At 37.9% G+C, this 18,622-nt stretch overlaps 1 protein-coding gene across 3 annotated transcripts in view; it reads left to right on the top strand.

Moving 5' to 3' along the window:
- SPIDR (scaffolding protein involved in DNA repair) overlaps window positions 1-18,622 on the top strand; it is a 199,342-nt gene that overhangs the window by 74,341 nt on the left and 106,379 nt on the right. For all 3 annotated transcript variants that reach the window (XM_017831269.1, XM_017831261.1, XM_017831278.1), the window contains exon 8: window positions 2,653-2,872. In XM_017831269.1, coding sequence (XP_017686758.1) covers window positions 2,653-2,872 — 220 coding nt within the window. The remainder of the gene's footprint in view (window positions 1-2,652; window positions 2,873-18,622) is intronic.

Raw genomic sequence — 18,622 nt, 5'->3', positions numbered from 1 at the left:
AAATTCTGCCTTCAGTGTGCAGCCCCATATGTGATTTATTTTTGATTGACATAACAATACAAGAGCCAAATGAATTAAAACTGAAGCTACATTCTGAACTTTGATGTTTCATCACGTGCCAGCAATCCGAAGTGCTTTGCCATGTTGTTCAAGAGAACACTATCATCAACAGTAATAATAATTTCAGAGTAATTAAACTAAACTATCTCTGTGCATCTAAATAAACAAATAGATTGTGGTTCTGTAGAATGTGCGTGTGTGCCAAGTGTGAGACTTTGCTAGTTGTCGAAATTGAGATGCTTTTAATGTAGAAGCATTCTGCTTCATTTAGTATCAGCTCCCAGTGTTTGCAGCAACTTCAGACTTGCAAGAGACTCTGGTACCCTGGTAGGGTATTTTTTACTCCAATGTCTTTTAGATGATTTCGTATAAATATAATTTGTGATTTACCTAGTATTTTTAACTGTATTACAGTCAGAGGTATTTAAAAGAAAAATTCTATTAGGTTGTCATTCATTGTCTTCAACCTGTTGTATCAGCTGAGTAACGTGTATACTGCTGACCAGTAAGAATTGTCATAAAATTCTGCATGTAAGAAATGTGTAGTTCAGAAGTGATGGACAATCTCTCTCACAAGCTGTCTTAATACTTATTTTTTTAAATAAACTGTTGGTGTGTTTCAAAATAGAAGCTGATTTTTTTATGACTTGGTTTTTAAAGTGGATGCAAATGCAAGTTGTGCAGTGTGTCTAGAGGGAGGAGGTAAGTACTCAGTTACTTTAAAGGGTGAGAATTTTTGTGGTTGGGAGAATTTGTTTATGTGTGCCAGATGACTTGGGGTTGACAGAGGACCACAACTGCAGCTAGTCAGGCAAAACAGAATTCAAGTGTGAATATTCTAGGACCTCCTCTTTAGGCATAGAAAGCTAGTCAGTGCTCACCCTTGGCAGAAGTTTGCACATAAGCAAATATTAACACAGTGCAGTGAGTATTTGCAATGTTACAGCTCTCTCTGAGAAGGTGACAGCAGTGAAGAGCAATAGTGTGACAACCCTCTCTCTTCATCAGTTAGCCTCAAAGGACTTGGCAGAAAGGACTGGTTCTCCTAATTCTGCTTCTCAGATCTGGAAAGGAGGTCATGCTGTAATGGCTTGGACAGAAATGACTTATATACATCTTATGACAGACTGTCAGTGGAACCCTTTATCCTGTTGGAAAATACTGGTTCAAGGAAAGCAGAATGCTTTGCAGAAGCATGTTGCATGTGATGAAAATCTGGTTCATGTGAAAGTGGTTTTGAGAACATTTCAGTTTTATATTTCAATATTACTTTATTTCAGTTTTGGTATGAAATTTAATAAAGACAGGGACAAAATATTTTCTTTTCTTTTGTAGAATTTAATAAATCTGAAAGGTTTTAGGGCCTGGTTTCTTTGGTTTGGACTTCTTGAGAGTTGGGTTAATTATTTTTTTTAAGTTTCTCATAAACTCAAACTAAAATATTTTGATTTATTTTCCAAAGGAAAAACATTCACAGTTGTGAAATGAGCCTTAAAATAAACAAACAAATAAGTATACAGCTCTGCTGTTAAGTTCCAGTATCATGTTCACTGTTCCTCCCCTGTTTCTTTGCTGTGGGAAGACAATGATTCATATCAGCTGTATTTCTTGGGTTGCTATGTTTTTCCCAATGCAACTTTTGAATCAAAAAGGGTAGAACTGGGGCTCTACTGCCTTTGTCCTCTGAGACCCTGTATTGCCCCACTAAATACTCAAAGCGTTCATCAGGGAGGTAACAACTATTCTCCCCTCAGTGACTGGAGTGCAGATCTGCACGGGGCTAGGTGAGAATGAGAACAAATGTTACACAATCTTACAGCACAGACCAAAGCCTGTCCAAGTAGCTGTCGCCCTGTGCAGACTGCAAAGGGACCTAGAGGTAATTTCATCTCAGTGCAAAGTTATTCCTTGTTCAGCATAGACAAAAGTGCTTAGAATCGAACTGTGGGGATGCTGGTATCTGTTCGTGTTGCTTTAAAACAAGAGAGCCTTCCATACCCTGATTTCCTACTGGTAAAATGGATGATCAGTTTTGCAATAATTATTTTCAGGCAGTGCATCTATCTTACTCCCTATTTCTCTACATTTGTCTCTAAATGTGAATCATCAGCTTTTAGATGCTTTGTACTCTCTTAACTTGGTCCCTGACAACTGCTACTTTGAGAAAGGTCAGGGAAGGAAAACAGAACTTCACTTTTAACAGTGTGATTATTCTGTTTTTAAATAAATGTAATTTTTTGCAATATCTAATAAAAAAAAGACTGAACAAAGTGCATGAACTGCAAGATTTAAAAGTTCAAATGTGGTAGGAGAGGGCTTCTTGTAGGGAGTTTGTGATTGCACTGGTGTTTGGAAGAAGTGCAGGTAGGCTTTTTTTCTCCACAGTTAATAGTATCTATAAAGAAAATAAAAATTGTTGCAAAACATAAACATAGGTCTTTTGGTAAGGTAATGTGTTCTGCTTATAGATGGATTTTTTGCATTGGGACAGATGTGCAGAGAGCAGAGGGATGCACATCTTTGGAGTGCCAGAATTTATTTCTCCTCATCCAGATTTTGCATTTTTATTTTTCATTTTCATTTACTTTCCAGATAAATCTGGTGTCTTAATTGTGAAGATCTTAGAAATATTTGAGGAGTGTACAATACAAGTTGCCATCTGCCAGCAGCTGGAACAGTCTCCTGCTACGCTTTCACCCGAGGATGCTGTCATCAATGCAGAAGAACCAATACTCAAAGTCCTCTTTACAAGAGAGACAGCAGCTCACCTCAAGAGCAGACCACAGGATGTCATTCACATCTATCCCCCATGGTGAGTAGGAAGAAAGGGCTACACTTGCTGTAGCACTGCAGAACAAAGTGAAGTGGATAGAATTCTGGCTGCATTGTTGCAAGAAAGACCTTAGGGGGTGAGGGGGAAGTATGGCTCCCTTGTGGTCATCTGTCTTTGGCAACTAGAGGGATTTGACAGATATCTTAAAGATAGCTCAGATAACTAAGCCTCTAGTGTTGCTCAGGGCTTCAGTTGTGTTTTCACTAATATTTTCGTGTTTAGAGCTCTAGGAAGGCCTGAGCAATGTCTTATCAATGATAAGGCCAATAAAGTGCATACTTTCTGGAAGCAAAGTAGTTCAGGAATGCTCATCTGTTGCTGTGAGTATGGGTATAATATTTCAGGGGAAAAGTCTGTATTAACTCTATAGCATTCGGTTCAGTTTTCAGTTCCCTGAATCCTTCTTCAGTGCAACCCTTTCTGGAATTCTTCAAAATGTTTGGTTTACATTTGTGATTATTTTCTGAATTGGTTTACTTACCTGAATTTTAAGGGGTAGCAAAAAGTGATGAGATTTCTAGTAAAGCAACTAGGTCAAGGGAACTTTGAAGTGGGATTATTGCTTCTCTTTTCACTCTTCTCCACTCAAATGATAAAAGAGGAAATATTTTTCTTATGTATTTCAGCATTCATTACCTGAGTTCAGCTACCTCTAGTGTTTGACCATATCCTTTTGCAAAATACTTTTTCCTGTTTTGCAAAAGCCTGTATCTGGTTTTTGTCCTCATTGATAGCTGCAAATCTTTTTTGAGTTCCCCAATTTGTAATCTTTTGCTTCTAAAATGTTGTTTAACTCTTTTTGGATGCAATTCAAAAATTAAGGGAAGATACTAAATTTGTGGTTTATAATGGCTACAGATACAACTATTGATAGTTTAGATGTAAATAGATCAGTAGTGAAGGGAAATACAGCTTAATTCCTAGTCTGATATGATTATAAGTCACTGCTGGGTTTTTTCCTTCCTCCCACCTTAAGGCGTTTAGTTCTAATTTACCTTTTTCTACAACAGGCTTCTTTTTATGCTTTACATTTGCTTTTGTTTGCCTCTGTTTTCTTCTTTTTTCTTGCTCTTACAAGCTTCTTAGTTCTGTTTTTCTCTTCAGGTTTCCTCTGATGTTTTTAAACCTCAAGTCATTGTATTTATGCTGCTTTGTCCTTCTATGTAGACCTTAAGCTACACAAAGATTTTTGTACCAGAAAAAGTGTTTTAGTTAGAGTATGATTCAACTTCTTGTTTTCCTCCTTTTTTCTTTTCCTGAACAGTTACTGTAGTATACTTACCATGTGTAAGTCTCAGACTGCTCCAGCTCGTTTCACGTCTGCTCTGGGAAGATGTAAATCTGCACTGATACAATTCTTTCCAGACTACAAACATCTGCAACTGTACTTGTGTAGTCTTCTCATTGTTTAAATTCAAAGATGTTCTGGACATAAAATTAATTCCTATATGTATGTAAACTGAGATTTCTTGAGAAAATTTCATAGTCGTCTGTCTTTCCAGAAATACCACCTTTTATTTACTTTTTAATTTTTTTTTTAATTATTATTATTATTATTTTAGGGGGATCTGCTTTTCATGTACGCAAAGAGTTATTTCATGAAACCAGAATATTTGGACAGGGGATACATCAGAGTTGCTCTCCTTACCTATATGACTCTCAAGGCACTTTTATAAAGACATCAGTTAGTAGTGGAAAAACTGCATTATACCTCATCTTTAGTCCTATTTTCTATAATTTTGTAATTATCTTAATGTCAGTTGTCTCTTTTTTACTCAACCAGAATTCAAAAGTTGGGCTGGATACTGTTAAACTAAATCTACTGGAGGCGGAGAGGGGAGAGGGGGAGGGATGTTTTTGTTTTAGATTATAATTTGGCCCTTTTAGTTTACATTAATTGGAAATTGGATTTGTACACTTAATGAAAGTTTCCTGTATCATGGTTCCAAGCTTCTATTCTCTTAAACTCTTAAGTAAGAACTCTGAAAGCTGAAATGTAGTTTCTGTTACTCTGCATTGAATTTGTACTTCTGTCGTTCAAAACAAATACTGTTCATGTTAAAATGCTTGTCTGTCAATTCAAATGTGTGACTAGTGTAAAAACAAATTAACTAAATCCAACCCTGGCATGTTGAAATAAGCATATTTATGTGTCTCATTGATATAACCAGTCAGAAGCAAAAGGGAACAAAAAAAAGTAAGTGCAAGGGGAGACAATATTTGAATGACCTGCATGGTTTTGGGACATAGAGCACACTGTGTGTCATTGTCCTGTATTTTGAGATACTTGTATGGTAAGATAGAATAGGATGAGATGGGGTGTTTTGCAAGTGGTCTGCTTCTGATCCTGTAAAGTAGTGTCCTGAGAGCAAAATTTCCCATTATCTTTAAAATAAAACCCCAGAATTACATTCTGACTTTGTTTTTTGCTCTATGACCAGGCAGCCAAGTGAGTAAAATGTGGACACACAGGCTGCTGGCTTCTGTATGTGACTGTTCGTGAGCAAACTTTGAATGCATTGTTTTGGAGCCTTTGTAAAATTAGACTTTGCTTTTGTAACTGTATTTGTATCTGCTGTGAACTCAGTGCACAGCTTGGTATGTGAAACATCTCTAGCAGTAGACTTACATAAGTACTTTAGGAAGCAGAGTTTAGAGATGTGTTGATATACTTGCTAGTATTTGTTTGTATATGGAGTCCCATGAAACTTCAGTACTACAAGCAGTACAATACAAGCAATTTAATTTAAAAAATAAAATATTGACAGGGAGCTGCTTAGAAGAGTCTTACTAACCTGGACATTTGCTCATGAGAGACATCCCACTGGCTTTTAGAGAATCTTTACGTCAGAGCAAGAATTTGCAGACTGAACCGAGATTTCTTTATAACTAGATATGAATTTCTTCAGATATAGTGTCTTAAGGCACGTATTTACAATCTTGAATGAAAGGTATTTGATGTGAGAGTTGTCATTTGCTATAGGGAAAACAAGTGCATTAGGGTGATTAATTCTTTCAAACCAGAGTGTGTGGTGGAGGACAGAGCTCAGCTGCCTGGCCACTGAGACATCTGATGGGAGCCTGCTCTGATCTTGAGGCTATATGGAAGTATTAGTGCAGTGTTGTATCTAAATAAGGTCTATTAACTTGGACACATCACATGAAGACGATTGTGTGGTTTGGGCTGGAGCTGGTTTGTGTCTGGCCAGCCAGGAACACAGCAGGCAAAAGAGCTCAGCCCTGCCTGCCCCTGCCTGTGTAGGCTTGCCTTGGGTTGTCTTTGCAGTACCTGAGCAATTCCTTGGATTAAGATTTTAAATGAACACCTCATAATTTTTTACAAACCAAATCTGAATCACTAAGTGTTTTTAACAGTTGGAAAAGAAAAAGTTTGTTACTGAGTTTAATTAAATTGATTACTAAGTCTTTATTCACTTTGCAAAAATACATATCCAGCAAAAAGTAAAGACTGTTACTGCAAAGACATGAGAGAATGGGAACAAAGGCTTCCACTGTTTTATTGGTGGTGATTTTATGGCTTCAATTTACCTGGGTTTTTTTGTTTGTTTAATTTTAAAAATTATAGAAATAATTTACCATACCTAACAGAAAGCGGTAAGAGTTGGCATCTTTAGAGACTTCAGGATTCATTTTACTGCTGACAGCAAGGCTTGGGGATAGACAGTTTCCTTTAGATACTCCTGCCTCCTGCTCATAGATATGCCTACTGTTGAATATTCAAGATAAATTAATGTGAAGAAAATGGTGCTGATTAGAATCCTTTTCCTTGCCATTAAATTTAACAACTTTGAAAAGTTTTTCATGTATTTCTGAAGTTAAACCACTAGATGTATGTGATATTAATAGAGTTCTTGGCCATAGCAGTATAAACCACAGATCACGTTTGATTTGGAGAGGCTCAGAGATTGATCCATACCTATTGAATGTGAATGTCTGCTATGAAGCCTTTAGTTCAGGAGGTTCGCATGGTGCTGATAACTGGAGGCTGAGATAGCATAAAGGGGACAGAACTGCTTTGTGTTCTGTTCTTACACTGCCTGTAAACACTGCAGAAGACAGGCTCCTTGGCTGGATAGCTGCTATTCCCTGTGCAACTTCTCCGAGACAGTTTATTTTAAGAACTCGGTATGGCAAGTATATAAAACACTTAAATCTGTGACATCAACAAGCAACTTCAAAGTTGTTCTTTAGTTTCTCTTAACCTGTGAAACCACAGGGAGTCATAATTACTCAGCTTTGAAAGTGTTCCAGTGCCTGGAGAAAGTGTTTAATGGAGACTTTTCATTTCTATTTGCATAGCGCTAAATTTGGTTTCTTCTCAGTGAGATTTAGAAGAGTTTGAATTATTTACTGCCAAGAAGAGCTCCTACAAAACATTGCTGCAGAGCAGCTGATGTACAGGAATTAAACCTTATATCCCAAGTCCTTTAATGTAGGCCCATGATGGAAGTTGCTGTAGAAACATTCAAGGAAACTCTGAGCAAATTCATGTACAAGAAGCAATCTGGCTTTGTGGATTTAGGTATTCTTCTACTTCAGAATTATCCTGGGTATGCTGTAGACTGTTTTGTTGACTCAACAGCAGGATTTATGATAAATGGATATATTACTGTGATTTTTGTGTTGTCTTAATTAATACACTGTCTTACATTGCATAGTCTTACATCATCCGTGTGAGCAACAACAGGACCAACACAGGACACTAACACGAAGTAGGTGTTTTAACATGGCTCATGTTAAACAGTGTTTGGCTTCCATTTGATGAAGATAGAGACTTTTCATCACTGTTGTCTCACCAAACAAGGGAAGCCTGTAAGAACATTGTTACAGAATACCTATCACAAGAAAGATCATGTGAAAGCAGGATCTATGCTTCACATATTAATGAAGTGCAGAAATGACCTCCTGCTGCTCTGTAAGGAAAGCATCTATCTCCTTTAAAATTTTCTAGTTCCATAATGGTAAAATACAAGTAAGAATTAAATTCATGTATAGAACATCTTTTGCATACATTCAGTTTCTCTGGTTACTCCGCAGAGAGGTTCCTTCTTTGAATGCTTGATAGATCAGTTTTGTCTAAATGATCAGTGTTCACCATCTTCCTCTGATGAAATCTAGGCACTTCTGTATACACATATAAATATTCAAATGGATGGAAAAGAGGGGGAGAAAAGATCACCAGTCAGATCCCTCCCATCAGGAAAGATGTTGGCTCTGCCTTAACATCTTCAAAGAAAGAATGTAACAATAGCAGAGTGGGAGAACCCTGATAAGAGGGATGAGACTCACTCAGAAGATAAAATTCTACAAAACTTCAGAGCTGTAAAGCCAGTGTGGGCACTATTTCTAAAGTACATATGGGAATGGCCTTAGAGCCAAAGATCAGATCACATCATCTGATTGGAATTGCTTCTCAGAGATCATGCAGTTGTGAAAATTGAAGCTTTCAGAAGAAGCTGAAACAGCTACAGGTTTTTTTTGCAAGTGTTTATTTTGTATTTTGCTAGGATATAACTTTCCTAATGCAATCACTTCAAATGGGATGAGTTGTCTTTAGAGAACAGGAATACATATACTTTCTATGAACTGCAAGTTATCCCTAGCAAGCTTTTAATATAATTTCTTCAATGCTTCTGTTGCTTTGTCTTTTTTGAAAAGGTAATCCTTAGGATTTTACTCATTTTGCTCTTTTAAAAAGTTTTGGGTTTTTTTTCTATCCTCTCACGTAAAGGGAGAAAGTTGTATCTGTAGAGCTGCTTAGGTATATGCTATTTTACATCTCTAGAACTAAAGAGATTAAGCCAGTAATATTATTTGCGTTTGTTTACTTTGCATGTAGAAAATTGAAATAACACAATTTCTTACTAATCAAATCAATGAATAGTGATGTTCCTTCGTAGGTGGATGACATAATTGGAAAAACACAGAATTACACAGCTTTGATTCCAAGAGGAGAACAAGTAATTTCTGCCATTTCTGTGATGTGCCACAACCACCTGAAGGAACAGATACCTGGTATTTCGGATGTGGGCTATGTCTAATAAACATAGTAACATGATCACACTTTTACAGTGAGAGACGTGTTTATTTTTACAGCTATGGCATGGGTAGATGTATTATATGAATGCCATAGACAAAATATTAGTACTCTGAAGAACAAAGATTAAAAACTACTCTCTATAAAAGGGGTTTTCCACAGAGAAAAGAATGGAATCACTTTTGGGGAAGATAGCCTCAAGATTGTAGATACAGAGTTCTGTAGAAGATTAAAACTGGATTTTGAAACATGACTGCCTGTCTCTGGGCTAATAGTTGATGGTATCTTGACACAATGAAAAAGGGGAATTTCCACTGTACTGTATCAATGAAGTGCGAGGTTTTGTTGATACACTTGTTTGCTTTCGGCCAAATCAGAAGGGTCAGAAGCGAGTGGTGTGTTTGCAAAGCAGCAGCTTGGTTTTTAAATCATGGTTGAAATGCACTGTTGTCGGCACAAAAGCTTCCATCGGGGTATTATGCTTCTCCCTGCCCAGATGTGTGTCTGAACTGGGGACATGCAGTCAGTTGTTGTGCTCCTGGCTCACACAAGCGCCACAGGCTACCCCAGCAGCCTGCACGGAGCTTGCCTAAAAGGAACACTGCGTGTTCTCAGGAGGTAATTCTGCTCTCTGGAGGGAGTGTCCACCAGCATGACTCTCTCCAATATGGGCTGTTTTGCTTGTAAGAATAAAGGAATTGTAGAAAAGAGGCAGTGAATGTGAATAACCTGGTTTATACTAAGGGTGTGTTTTTCTGCATTTTTGTTAAATAATAGATACCATCCAAGTTGGATCCTACTGGAATGATTGTAGTGTCCAGTTAATGGGAAAAATCTGAATCACCTCACTGCGGTGCTTACATGTTGAGGAATTAGCATACATTTGAGTCCATGGCTTTTAAGAACAGAAGAGGGAAATTATGGTTTTGAACATCCATTCTTTATAGTCTGTGATGCTGTTTATATTTGAATTCTTGAATTACTGGAAAAAAACATTCAGTGAGAATGAAAATGTCTTATAATATTCACAAAATATTCTTATCCTGAAAAATCTAATATTGCTTTGTTTTGTTTTGTTTTGTTTTTTAATGAAAGGTCTGTACTTGAAACTTTCCAGCTTTTATAAGTGAGGAAATTCCAAGCATTTTGTAGTGACAGATAGTGTTAGTGGGTAGCTGTCCACTGACGTCAAAAACAGAGGATGGTGAACAGCTTTGTTCAAGTCAACGAAAAATGTACGGTCTTGGATAAACTCTGTGTTAGCAACGGAGCTATCAATGATATATGAGCAGCTTCACATGAGTTCCCATGTGTATTCAATCCAATGCTAAATTCCAGATCTTGTTTAATGAGCAACTGATGGAGCCAAGACCTGGCACTGCAGTCTGCTTTATCCAGTCATGAAGGAAAAACAAGCTAAATAAGTTCAGATGAACAAGTTCAGAATTACTGCAGGGTTATTAAAAAGTTGTGATTTGTATTCCTCTGCTAATGTTTATGACTAACACATTTGGGACGTGTAAAACAATACTTAATTTGTAAAAAAACTATGTGCCAAAATTCCTGGAGTAGTTTAACCACTAAAGAGCAAGTTTTGATTGTGTGAATGGGTTTGTTTAAATGTTTAAGATTATCACTAATCAGCTAATTTTTTTTTTAAATTTACATTTTGAAAAATTATGGTTTCTGCTTGTTGGATTGCTGTTCAGCACTGTCACTTTGTGATACAAAATGTATTTCCATAGCTCATCATGGAGAATCAATTTTCAAGTTCACCTCTTTATTTATCAGGTGTGATTTGCTACTATAATGGTAGGTGTGTAGCTAGAGTAAGATTTTTACATGCAGTTCTGTATGCAGTTTGAATACGCTGGATATTTTTTCCTACAGTGGGTTTTTGTGCTGAGGATGCTGGTGTCCTTAGGCAATTTTGTGTGGGCAAAGAGATGGATAAAGTGTGAGTTTGCCAGATTGTCCTGTTTGGTGATTCCTTACGACATGAAACTATACTTTCTCAGACTCCTGCTCCTGAATGTGATATTAAGTGTAGGTAAGCAACAGTTAATTACTGTACTCCTGGCAGAAATAATAAATAAACCCCAAGTATTTCAAAAGGGGAATGTTGCCTTCAAATATTTAAAAGATTTGGAATGTTGCTACCCAAAATGCAGTATTTAAAACATCTCAGCTATCCTGGGGGGTGGGGGCACGGGTCGGGGAAGTGAAGGGGGAGAAAAATTTTGCTGTTACTTCTACCAGGCAGATTACTTTTCTTTCAGTAAAAGCTCATGGAAAAAATGCCCGTGGTTTCATGTATTTTTGGCAGAAGAATGTACTTTGGTATATGAAACAGTTCAGCTGTGAAACATTCAGTGCAGCCTTTTGTGTGTTTGATGAAGCTTCTCTTCCTACAGTCTTCTGAGTCAACATTAACTGTGCAGATTGCAATGTATTACTTCTCCCTGACTGGTAGGCTCCTTTGACAGCTTCCTGAGATGTCTTGAAAAAAATATTCCTCTAGTGAGTGTCCCAGTACAGCTTTCTGGAACACTGAGTTTCTCCCAGCAGAAGTATCAGAACAGTGTCTATAACATTCCAAGTAGTGTACAACCATTAATTTTACCTTTGAGGGATTCACTGTGTGTTTGGAAAGCCAAATCACTGATGTGGCTCCAAAAAAAAAATTATACTTGGCAGTATGTGGAAAGGACATTTGTTGTGTGTATGGTTTTTTTCGGTTTTGGTTGTTTTTTTCCCTTTCTTTAACCTCATTGGACTTCTGAAATTTTATCTGTCGTCTCTCTCCTTGATAAAAGAGTTAAAGATAAAGAAACCTAGAGAACACTTCTGTGGATGTTTTTTGTCTTGATGGTTATCTTTCCCTTTCTTAAGTCTTGGATTTTTATTTTTTTTAGCAAGTGGTGCATATTTGCTGTAGAGCAGATTATGCAAAGCCCATCATCATAATCTTCCTGGGAAACATTGTCCATAGTCTCTTGTCCTTGGCTGGCTGGTGTAAAAAAGGAGACTGCAAGTCCACCTTGATGCTGCTGCTGTTCACAGCATGTCTGTTAGGGCAGAACCAAGTCTGTCAGCTTGTTCAGCTCTAATACCTTGTAACTTGAACTGAGGCTGTGAAAAAATACCCCTGTCGCCATCTCTGAGGTATTGTTGGGACAGATGTTGAAGATCATAGCTACTCTGAAAAAAAAATTGGCAGAATATCTACAGTGCTATGTGCACATCCTGAAAGCACTGAACTTGAGAAGACTTTAGATTCAGTATAAAACCATAAATTATATTGATTGTATTTGTGTTTTCATTTGTCTTCCCAGCATGGCACAGCATGTCTGTCTTTTGTGTTTCCCAAAAACAAATTGCTCCTCCAAGCTGAGGTTCATTTTTTTAGAAAGTGGGCACTGCAACTATGTGAGATTTGTACATTGCATTTGTGCCTTAGCAAATACTGCTTGTCTTCTGGTTCCCTGAGCTTGTCATAAATATTAATTTAATAGGGCTGGTACTGTTTTATGCATTGTGAATGTACAAATTGAGGAAGAGATAAATTTTATTGATATGGGCTGCTGCTGGAACTTACATGGTTTGTAGGCTTAAAGGAGCTCAGATTTACAGTGTCTGTATATCATAATTGTTATTCAAATTATTTGAAGACTTTTTGTATAGAATAGGATAGTTCTTTATTATATTCCCAAATATTTCTTACTTCCTGTGTCTTACACACAAAAAAATAAATTGCCTAGTATTTCCTTTGTCTTTTAGCAGTCTCCTTTGGCTTAGAGTTTGAGAAGTTCTGCATGAGGTGACCGTTTAATTTTGATGGGAGATATTTGACTCTAGGAGTTTGCTTTTGAATCTTGCTGTATAGCAGGGAGCTGTTTGCTAGCTATACTCAAAACCAAACCCATTTTAAAAACAAACATCAGCATACCACATTACCAACTTCTAGAACAGTCCACCTAAGTCTTGAGAATTGCCTTTGGTTGCAGGTCAGTTCAGTTTCCTGATTTTGGAGGACTGCTGCTCAGGAAGGGATGGAATCCTATTAGGTTTACTGGTTACCCTGAAAATGCCCTTAGCACCAGCTCAGCTTAGAGGAGAAAACAAAGGGAAGAAGTTATTTCCACAACCTAAATATAAATGGCACTTCTTTTTTTTTTGGGGGGGGGGGGCAAGGGGGAGGGAGCAACTTTTATATCTATGTATTTTTTGAATTAGACTATTTATAAAAGTATTCCCTTCCTGTGTGTTCCAGTTGTTCATGGGTTGGGATCCTTTACCTGTGATCACAAATCTTGTTCTTAGGCAAAGCCCACATATTGAAAAACGCCTTTCTGGAAGATGTTTGAGATTTGGAAAGGTGTGTAATCTTACATGTAAGGCCCTTCTATGCCTATTTAGATTAAACATCCATTTTCTAAATTAATATAGGTATTACTTGTTTGCAGTGTTGACTTTTTCGAAGCTTTTCGTGGAAAGACCTTTCCTATCCCACATGATCAGTTGCTTTGGAGTACTTCAGCTATGTCTAAGTAGAGCTGTTTTCCATCCAGAATATGGACTATATGTTCTAGTTAATATATTGAATTTATTATTAGTTGTAGTTTGTTTAACAGCTATCATAACGCTACTGCTTTATTAACTATACATGGACTGTGGACGACTGGGAGGAAAATACTCCCTGCAAGCTGGCAAGACAAAATCCAGCCTTTTAATGTATAATCTTACCAGATGTTAAAACTTGTGCAAAATGCATATATTGGCATTTGTAAAGCCTCCATTAGGAACACGTGGAAGCCAGGGTAGTACACGTAGTTTGTTACCACTCTTGAGTGAAACTGGGCACGTTGGTAACTGAATGCATTGGGGATGGAGTCTGGAATGAGATGCCCTCAGGTCTAGGCATAGGGAGAGCGAAACTCTCCTCCCCTTAACTTCTGCTTTGACTTTCCTCAGCTTCCTGAGCTATTTTGGATTTGACACGAGCAGTCATGCTGGCGATGCATTCAACACTATATTTTACGTGTGGTGAAGAATGAGTTCCCTCTGTTGCGTTTCCCTTCTGTGTGCCGCACTCCTTATCCCTCCGTTGTATCAGACCGGTGGTTCTTGGGACTATGCTGTACTCTGCATCAATTCAATCACAGAAAATAAAATATTGTAAGTCAGCAGTGTGGTTGCGCAGCGCGGCGGGGGGGAAACACCTTCCTGAGCAGCATTTGCACAGCAGTCCCCGGGGCGGTGGGAGGCTGCCCGAGCCCCCGGGCGCAGATCCGTGCCCTTCCAGGCGGCTGCGGAAGGTGGCAATGTTGTCAGCAGGAGCCCAGGTAAAGCTGGTCTCGGGTGGCAGGTCTGTCCGGGACAGCTGCCGCGCCTGTTTGTCCGCAGAAGGGGGATTTGTTCGGGTTCGTGCTCCATCCACTTTGGCGCAGCTTGTAATAACTCGGTGCGTTATCGCTGCTGAATGCGGGGATGCACCTAAGAGTCACAGCACTGCTCACACAACTTTTTTTCTCTGCAACACCTCTCCGTGCTGGCTGCCATGGAACTTGCATGCTGACAGCCATCCCCCACCCGGGAGAGCGAAACTGATCTCTTTAAGTGAAGTTTCATTTCTGCAAAATACTCGTAAATGTTTCTGAAACCCAGTGTCATTTTCTGCCCCCTCCCCCGGGATATTTACAAACTTTGCTTTGAATTGAGCTTGCCAGGGGAGAAACCGAGAACTTCCCTGCATGCCACAGTTCTGTTAAGAGCTACCTCCTGGCTCTGACAGGCTTTTAACCTGTTGAAAGCCTAACAGACCTGTTCCTGGGTTTGGTGGGGATGTTTTTCTTTTCATATTTCCACTAACTGCTTGAATTTTTAACTTCCTCAAATGATCCTCTCAAAGACTGTTGTGGCTTGTGATTTTTAATATTTTATTCTGTCTAATGCTAATTCTCTACCCTCGAGGGAAAGTACAAAAGTTTTTGGTTTTTGTTACCCCATTCCTTTCCTCTTGACTCTCTTGATTCTGCTCCGGTAAATCCATCATTGATTTTAAATTATCATGGAACCTTTCAACATATTTAATTACTGGGTTCACCTCTTATTCCTTACCAAGCCTCTCTGATAAGATGTAATAGATTTTATCCATTTAGGAGGTCAAATGGGTAAAAAAATAAAATATTCTTCATATACTTTACGGTAAGCAGAGAGCAAATTGGATGACATTACCTTGTAATCCCCCACCTTCCTACTTAACTTTATTTGCAACACAGATGACAATTTTGTTGGACTTCTTATCTAGTTACTTGTTTTTCAGAAGGTAGGAAGGCAGAGGTAATGTACCTAATACTTTTCAAGTTCCGAGACTTTAAATAATCAATCTGTGAAGTTGTGTGTATGTGTCCCCCTTCCTGGCTGGTGTATTGGGTATGCCACTCCCTACATTAAATAGACACTGAAGGTTTCTAATACTGCTTTGGTCTCTTAAACAAAGATTGTTTGCTGGGTACCAAAATCTGTTTCTATGTGGATACTTTGCCTACCACCACTCTTTATTGTACAAATGCTCCAGTAGTTGTCCATGAGAACCATAGATAATGACTCCTTAGTACTAAAAAAAATTAAAGACAGGCTTTCAGAAACGAGTTGGGATTTTGAGAAGTTTGGCAGAATCTGCTACATCCTGTCTCTCCAAATCAAATGACAAGCCAGCAAAAGCTTTCTGTTTTGCTGTGCTGTGTGGAAGAATTTTGCTTTTCAAAATTTAAACTGGAAAACAATCATCTCCAACTCCAAAGAGGAAACAATTTAAGATATGGTAGATTATTACCACTGTAATTTTTGTAATTATTTCTTTTTGTAGTAATTGCAGTAACAATCTTCCTGCTTTAGGAATAAAGTGAAATACTTCACCTTGGGACTTTCTTTAAACACTGCTAAATAATGCAGTCTTACATTGTTGTGATAATAATTTGACTGAGGCAAAAGCTTCGTGATCATAAAATTTTCACATTAAAGGAAATAGATGGTACATGCAAATATTAAACATGGAAATAAACACATTTAGAATTTTGTTTTCTCTTTTCAAACCAAAAAGAAAGAAGAGACTTCCCTGTGATTTCAGAGTATTGTTAACAAGCCCCCATAGCTATTAGGAGCCTAAAACAGTAAACGGCTTAGTAACGACATAATTATATTAATAAACTTAACATCAAAATGGTTCTACAAATTTATGTACAGATGGTTCCATTTTACATGACAAAAGAATTTTTCTGAAGTGCATTTGCCTAAAATAAAGGTTTTAATGGAACAGTGTAATGATTTGACCTCATCTCTGCAAATCCTTTTTTTGAATGCAAGCATGAATACCAGGGTAATTAACTGGGTAATTTACCCAAGCAGACAAAGTTCAAGTTCTGTAGGTAGGCATTGCTTTAAGTGCAGTTGGCATGCTGATGGGCTCTTGCTCAAGTGCATATTGGCCTTAGTCTCTTAGCGCTAAGTCTCTTAGTCCTAGGGATAGTTCACCCTCAGGAAGTTTGGTTTAGATAAGTATCTGAATTTTTTTGGGTACCGAAATCTGGAATGCAGCAGCAAAATCTGATGAGCACAGACTCTCATACCTGAGTCAGCAACAGGGCTGGATCCACTCCCGTTGTTCAGCACTTCCACTGCCAGGTCCAGCCAGCAGCAGAAAACAGAGAAACGTGAAAATTAAAACCAGAGGGAAGAGGAGGGACTGTACTTCAAAAAAGTATGGACAGGCTTCAAAACAGAGTTTTGTGTAGGTTGTGTGCAAAAGTGAGGAGCTGTGAAGGAATTGACACTTTCTTCCAGTACAGCCTTCCAAAACTTCAGGAGCAGTTTGGTTCTCAGGAGGCTCTGCTTTTAGCCCTTTTTAGGCAGGGCTATGCATCATTAGCAGCTGGTGTCTAGGCTGTTTCACTTACCAGATGTAAAAGTGAGCTATGAAATTAAGGAGGTTTTTTTCCCTGCTTCTGATCCTTTGCAGTTAACAGTATTTCAGGTGTCACAGAGCACGCTGATATCAACTGACATTTTAGTCTTGATGAAAAAATTATCCACTCAAATGGCAGTCTAAGCAAGAAAGGTATAGAAAAGTAACCAGGAAAAGACAACTGATGTGTTTTTCTCTGGTCATTAACTCAATTTTCTGATCTCTTTTCCTCTGCACTCATTGTTTTCTAAAGCTACTCATGAATTAATCCCTTTTCTGTAAGTTCAAGGAAAGAAAGATGCTTCTCCCTCTAGAACTTATGTAAACTGCTGTGGTTCTGCCACAGCAAATATCTATCACTGTGTTACTCTGTGTACATTTTTGACAAAAAAGAATCTTTTAATAAAGAATTTCTAGTCTTTGGAGACTGAATTTCTGAGCTAGTGTCTACTTCATCTGTGGAGGTCAAATCACTCGCCAGACTTTGCCAGGAGAAAGTTGGCTATGACTGAATGGCAGTGCATGCTTGGGACAAGGCTCCTGAGTTACAGGTTCTTGAGGCAGCCTCCTGAAACACACCTGAAGATTAATTCTGTGTACCATGCATAGAAGGAAGTTCTCGCTGTGATTTCATTTATGCTTTTGGCATCCCAATGTTATTCCTGGTGATAAAAGAATAATAGAATGAATAAGCAGCTAAAACACAAGAGGAAGGGAAGCTGAGAACACACCCCAGTTCTCATCACCTCTACGCTGTGACTGTTCTAATCCACCTCCAAACTTCAGTACTAGGGATTAAATAGTCAAACATTTTTAAATTTTCATCCTTCAGAAATTCTAATGTCTATTTTTCAGAAATGACCTAGTATGATTTGCATGTGTTTACATTTTGATTAGATAAAATTACTGAGAAAAAATCCGAAGGCGGAAAGAAGGAGAATTTTTAAATACCTAATATATAGCTGAAAAAACCTTGTGTATATCTATCTCTGCATGTACTACAAAATAGAAAATGGAGAAAAAAATGTCTAGAACCAAAAGGTGTATAGTATTCTTCAGTTGCTACAGGGCCATGTTAGCTTGTGCCTAATTTCAGAAGGTACTAAGGACGTTTCACTTTCTTTGCTATTTAGCTTAGGAAATTGATCAGTTCTACTGAGCCACTACTTATATTTTATTTAGGGAATATAATATTTTTTTTACATTTCTTCTCTACTTCTATTTTTTTCAGTGATAGAAATGTCTTGTACTTTTTTCTCACTTTGTTGCAAAACATGAAAAAAGGTATTATTTTTAATAGTCATGTGTACCGATGGCTGTCTGACATCAGTGAACTTCAGTTAAATTTGTATCTGTATATATAAAAGTACAAATCAGCTGGTTTTTTTAGTAGCCACTGACTGCAACGGCTGCAGGAAGCTGGCTAATGTTTTTCCAGGGCCCCATCAAATTTTATGAAATAAAATTAATGAGTCTTGTTGTCACTTTCTCAACTATACCACTTTGTTTATATGATACGTCACTTGAATATTAGTGATCTCTGAAGAAGAGAGCAAAAAAGGTGATTTGGGGTTTTAGCTGGTCAGATGTGGCCAGCTGGTGTAACCAACATTTGCAGGTTTCTCACCAAGAAAGCAGTGTGTTTACTTACCCTGTGGTTCTTCAGAGAGCAGGTTTCCTTAAAAAAGTGGCAGATGGCATGAGG

This window comes from Lepidothrix coronata, unplaced genomic scaffold (assembly GCF_001604755.1).
Source record: "Lepidothrix coronata isolate B3197 unplaced genomic scaffold, Lepidothrix_coronata-1.0 Scaffold6, whole genome shotgun sequence".
NCBI classification, from domain to species: domain Eukaryota; kingdom Metazoa; phylum Chordata; class Aves; order Passeriformes; family Pipridae; genus Lepidothrix; species Lepidothrix coronata.
Note: the sequence above shows the minus strand (reverse complement) of the source record. Positions and strands in the feature narration are given on the sequence as shown.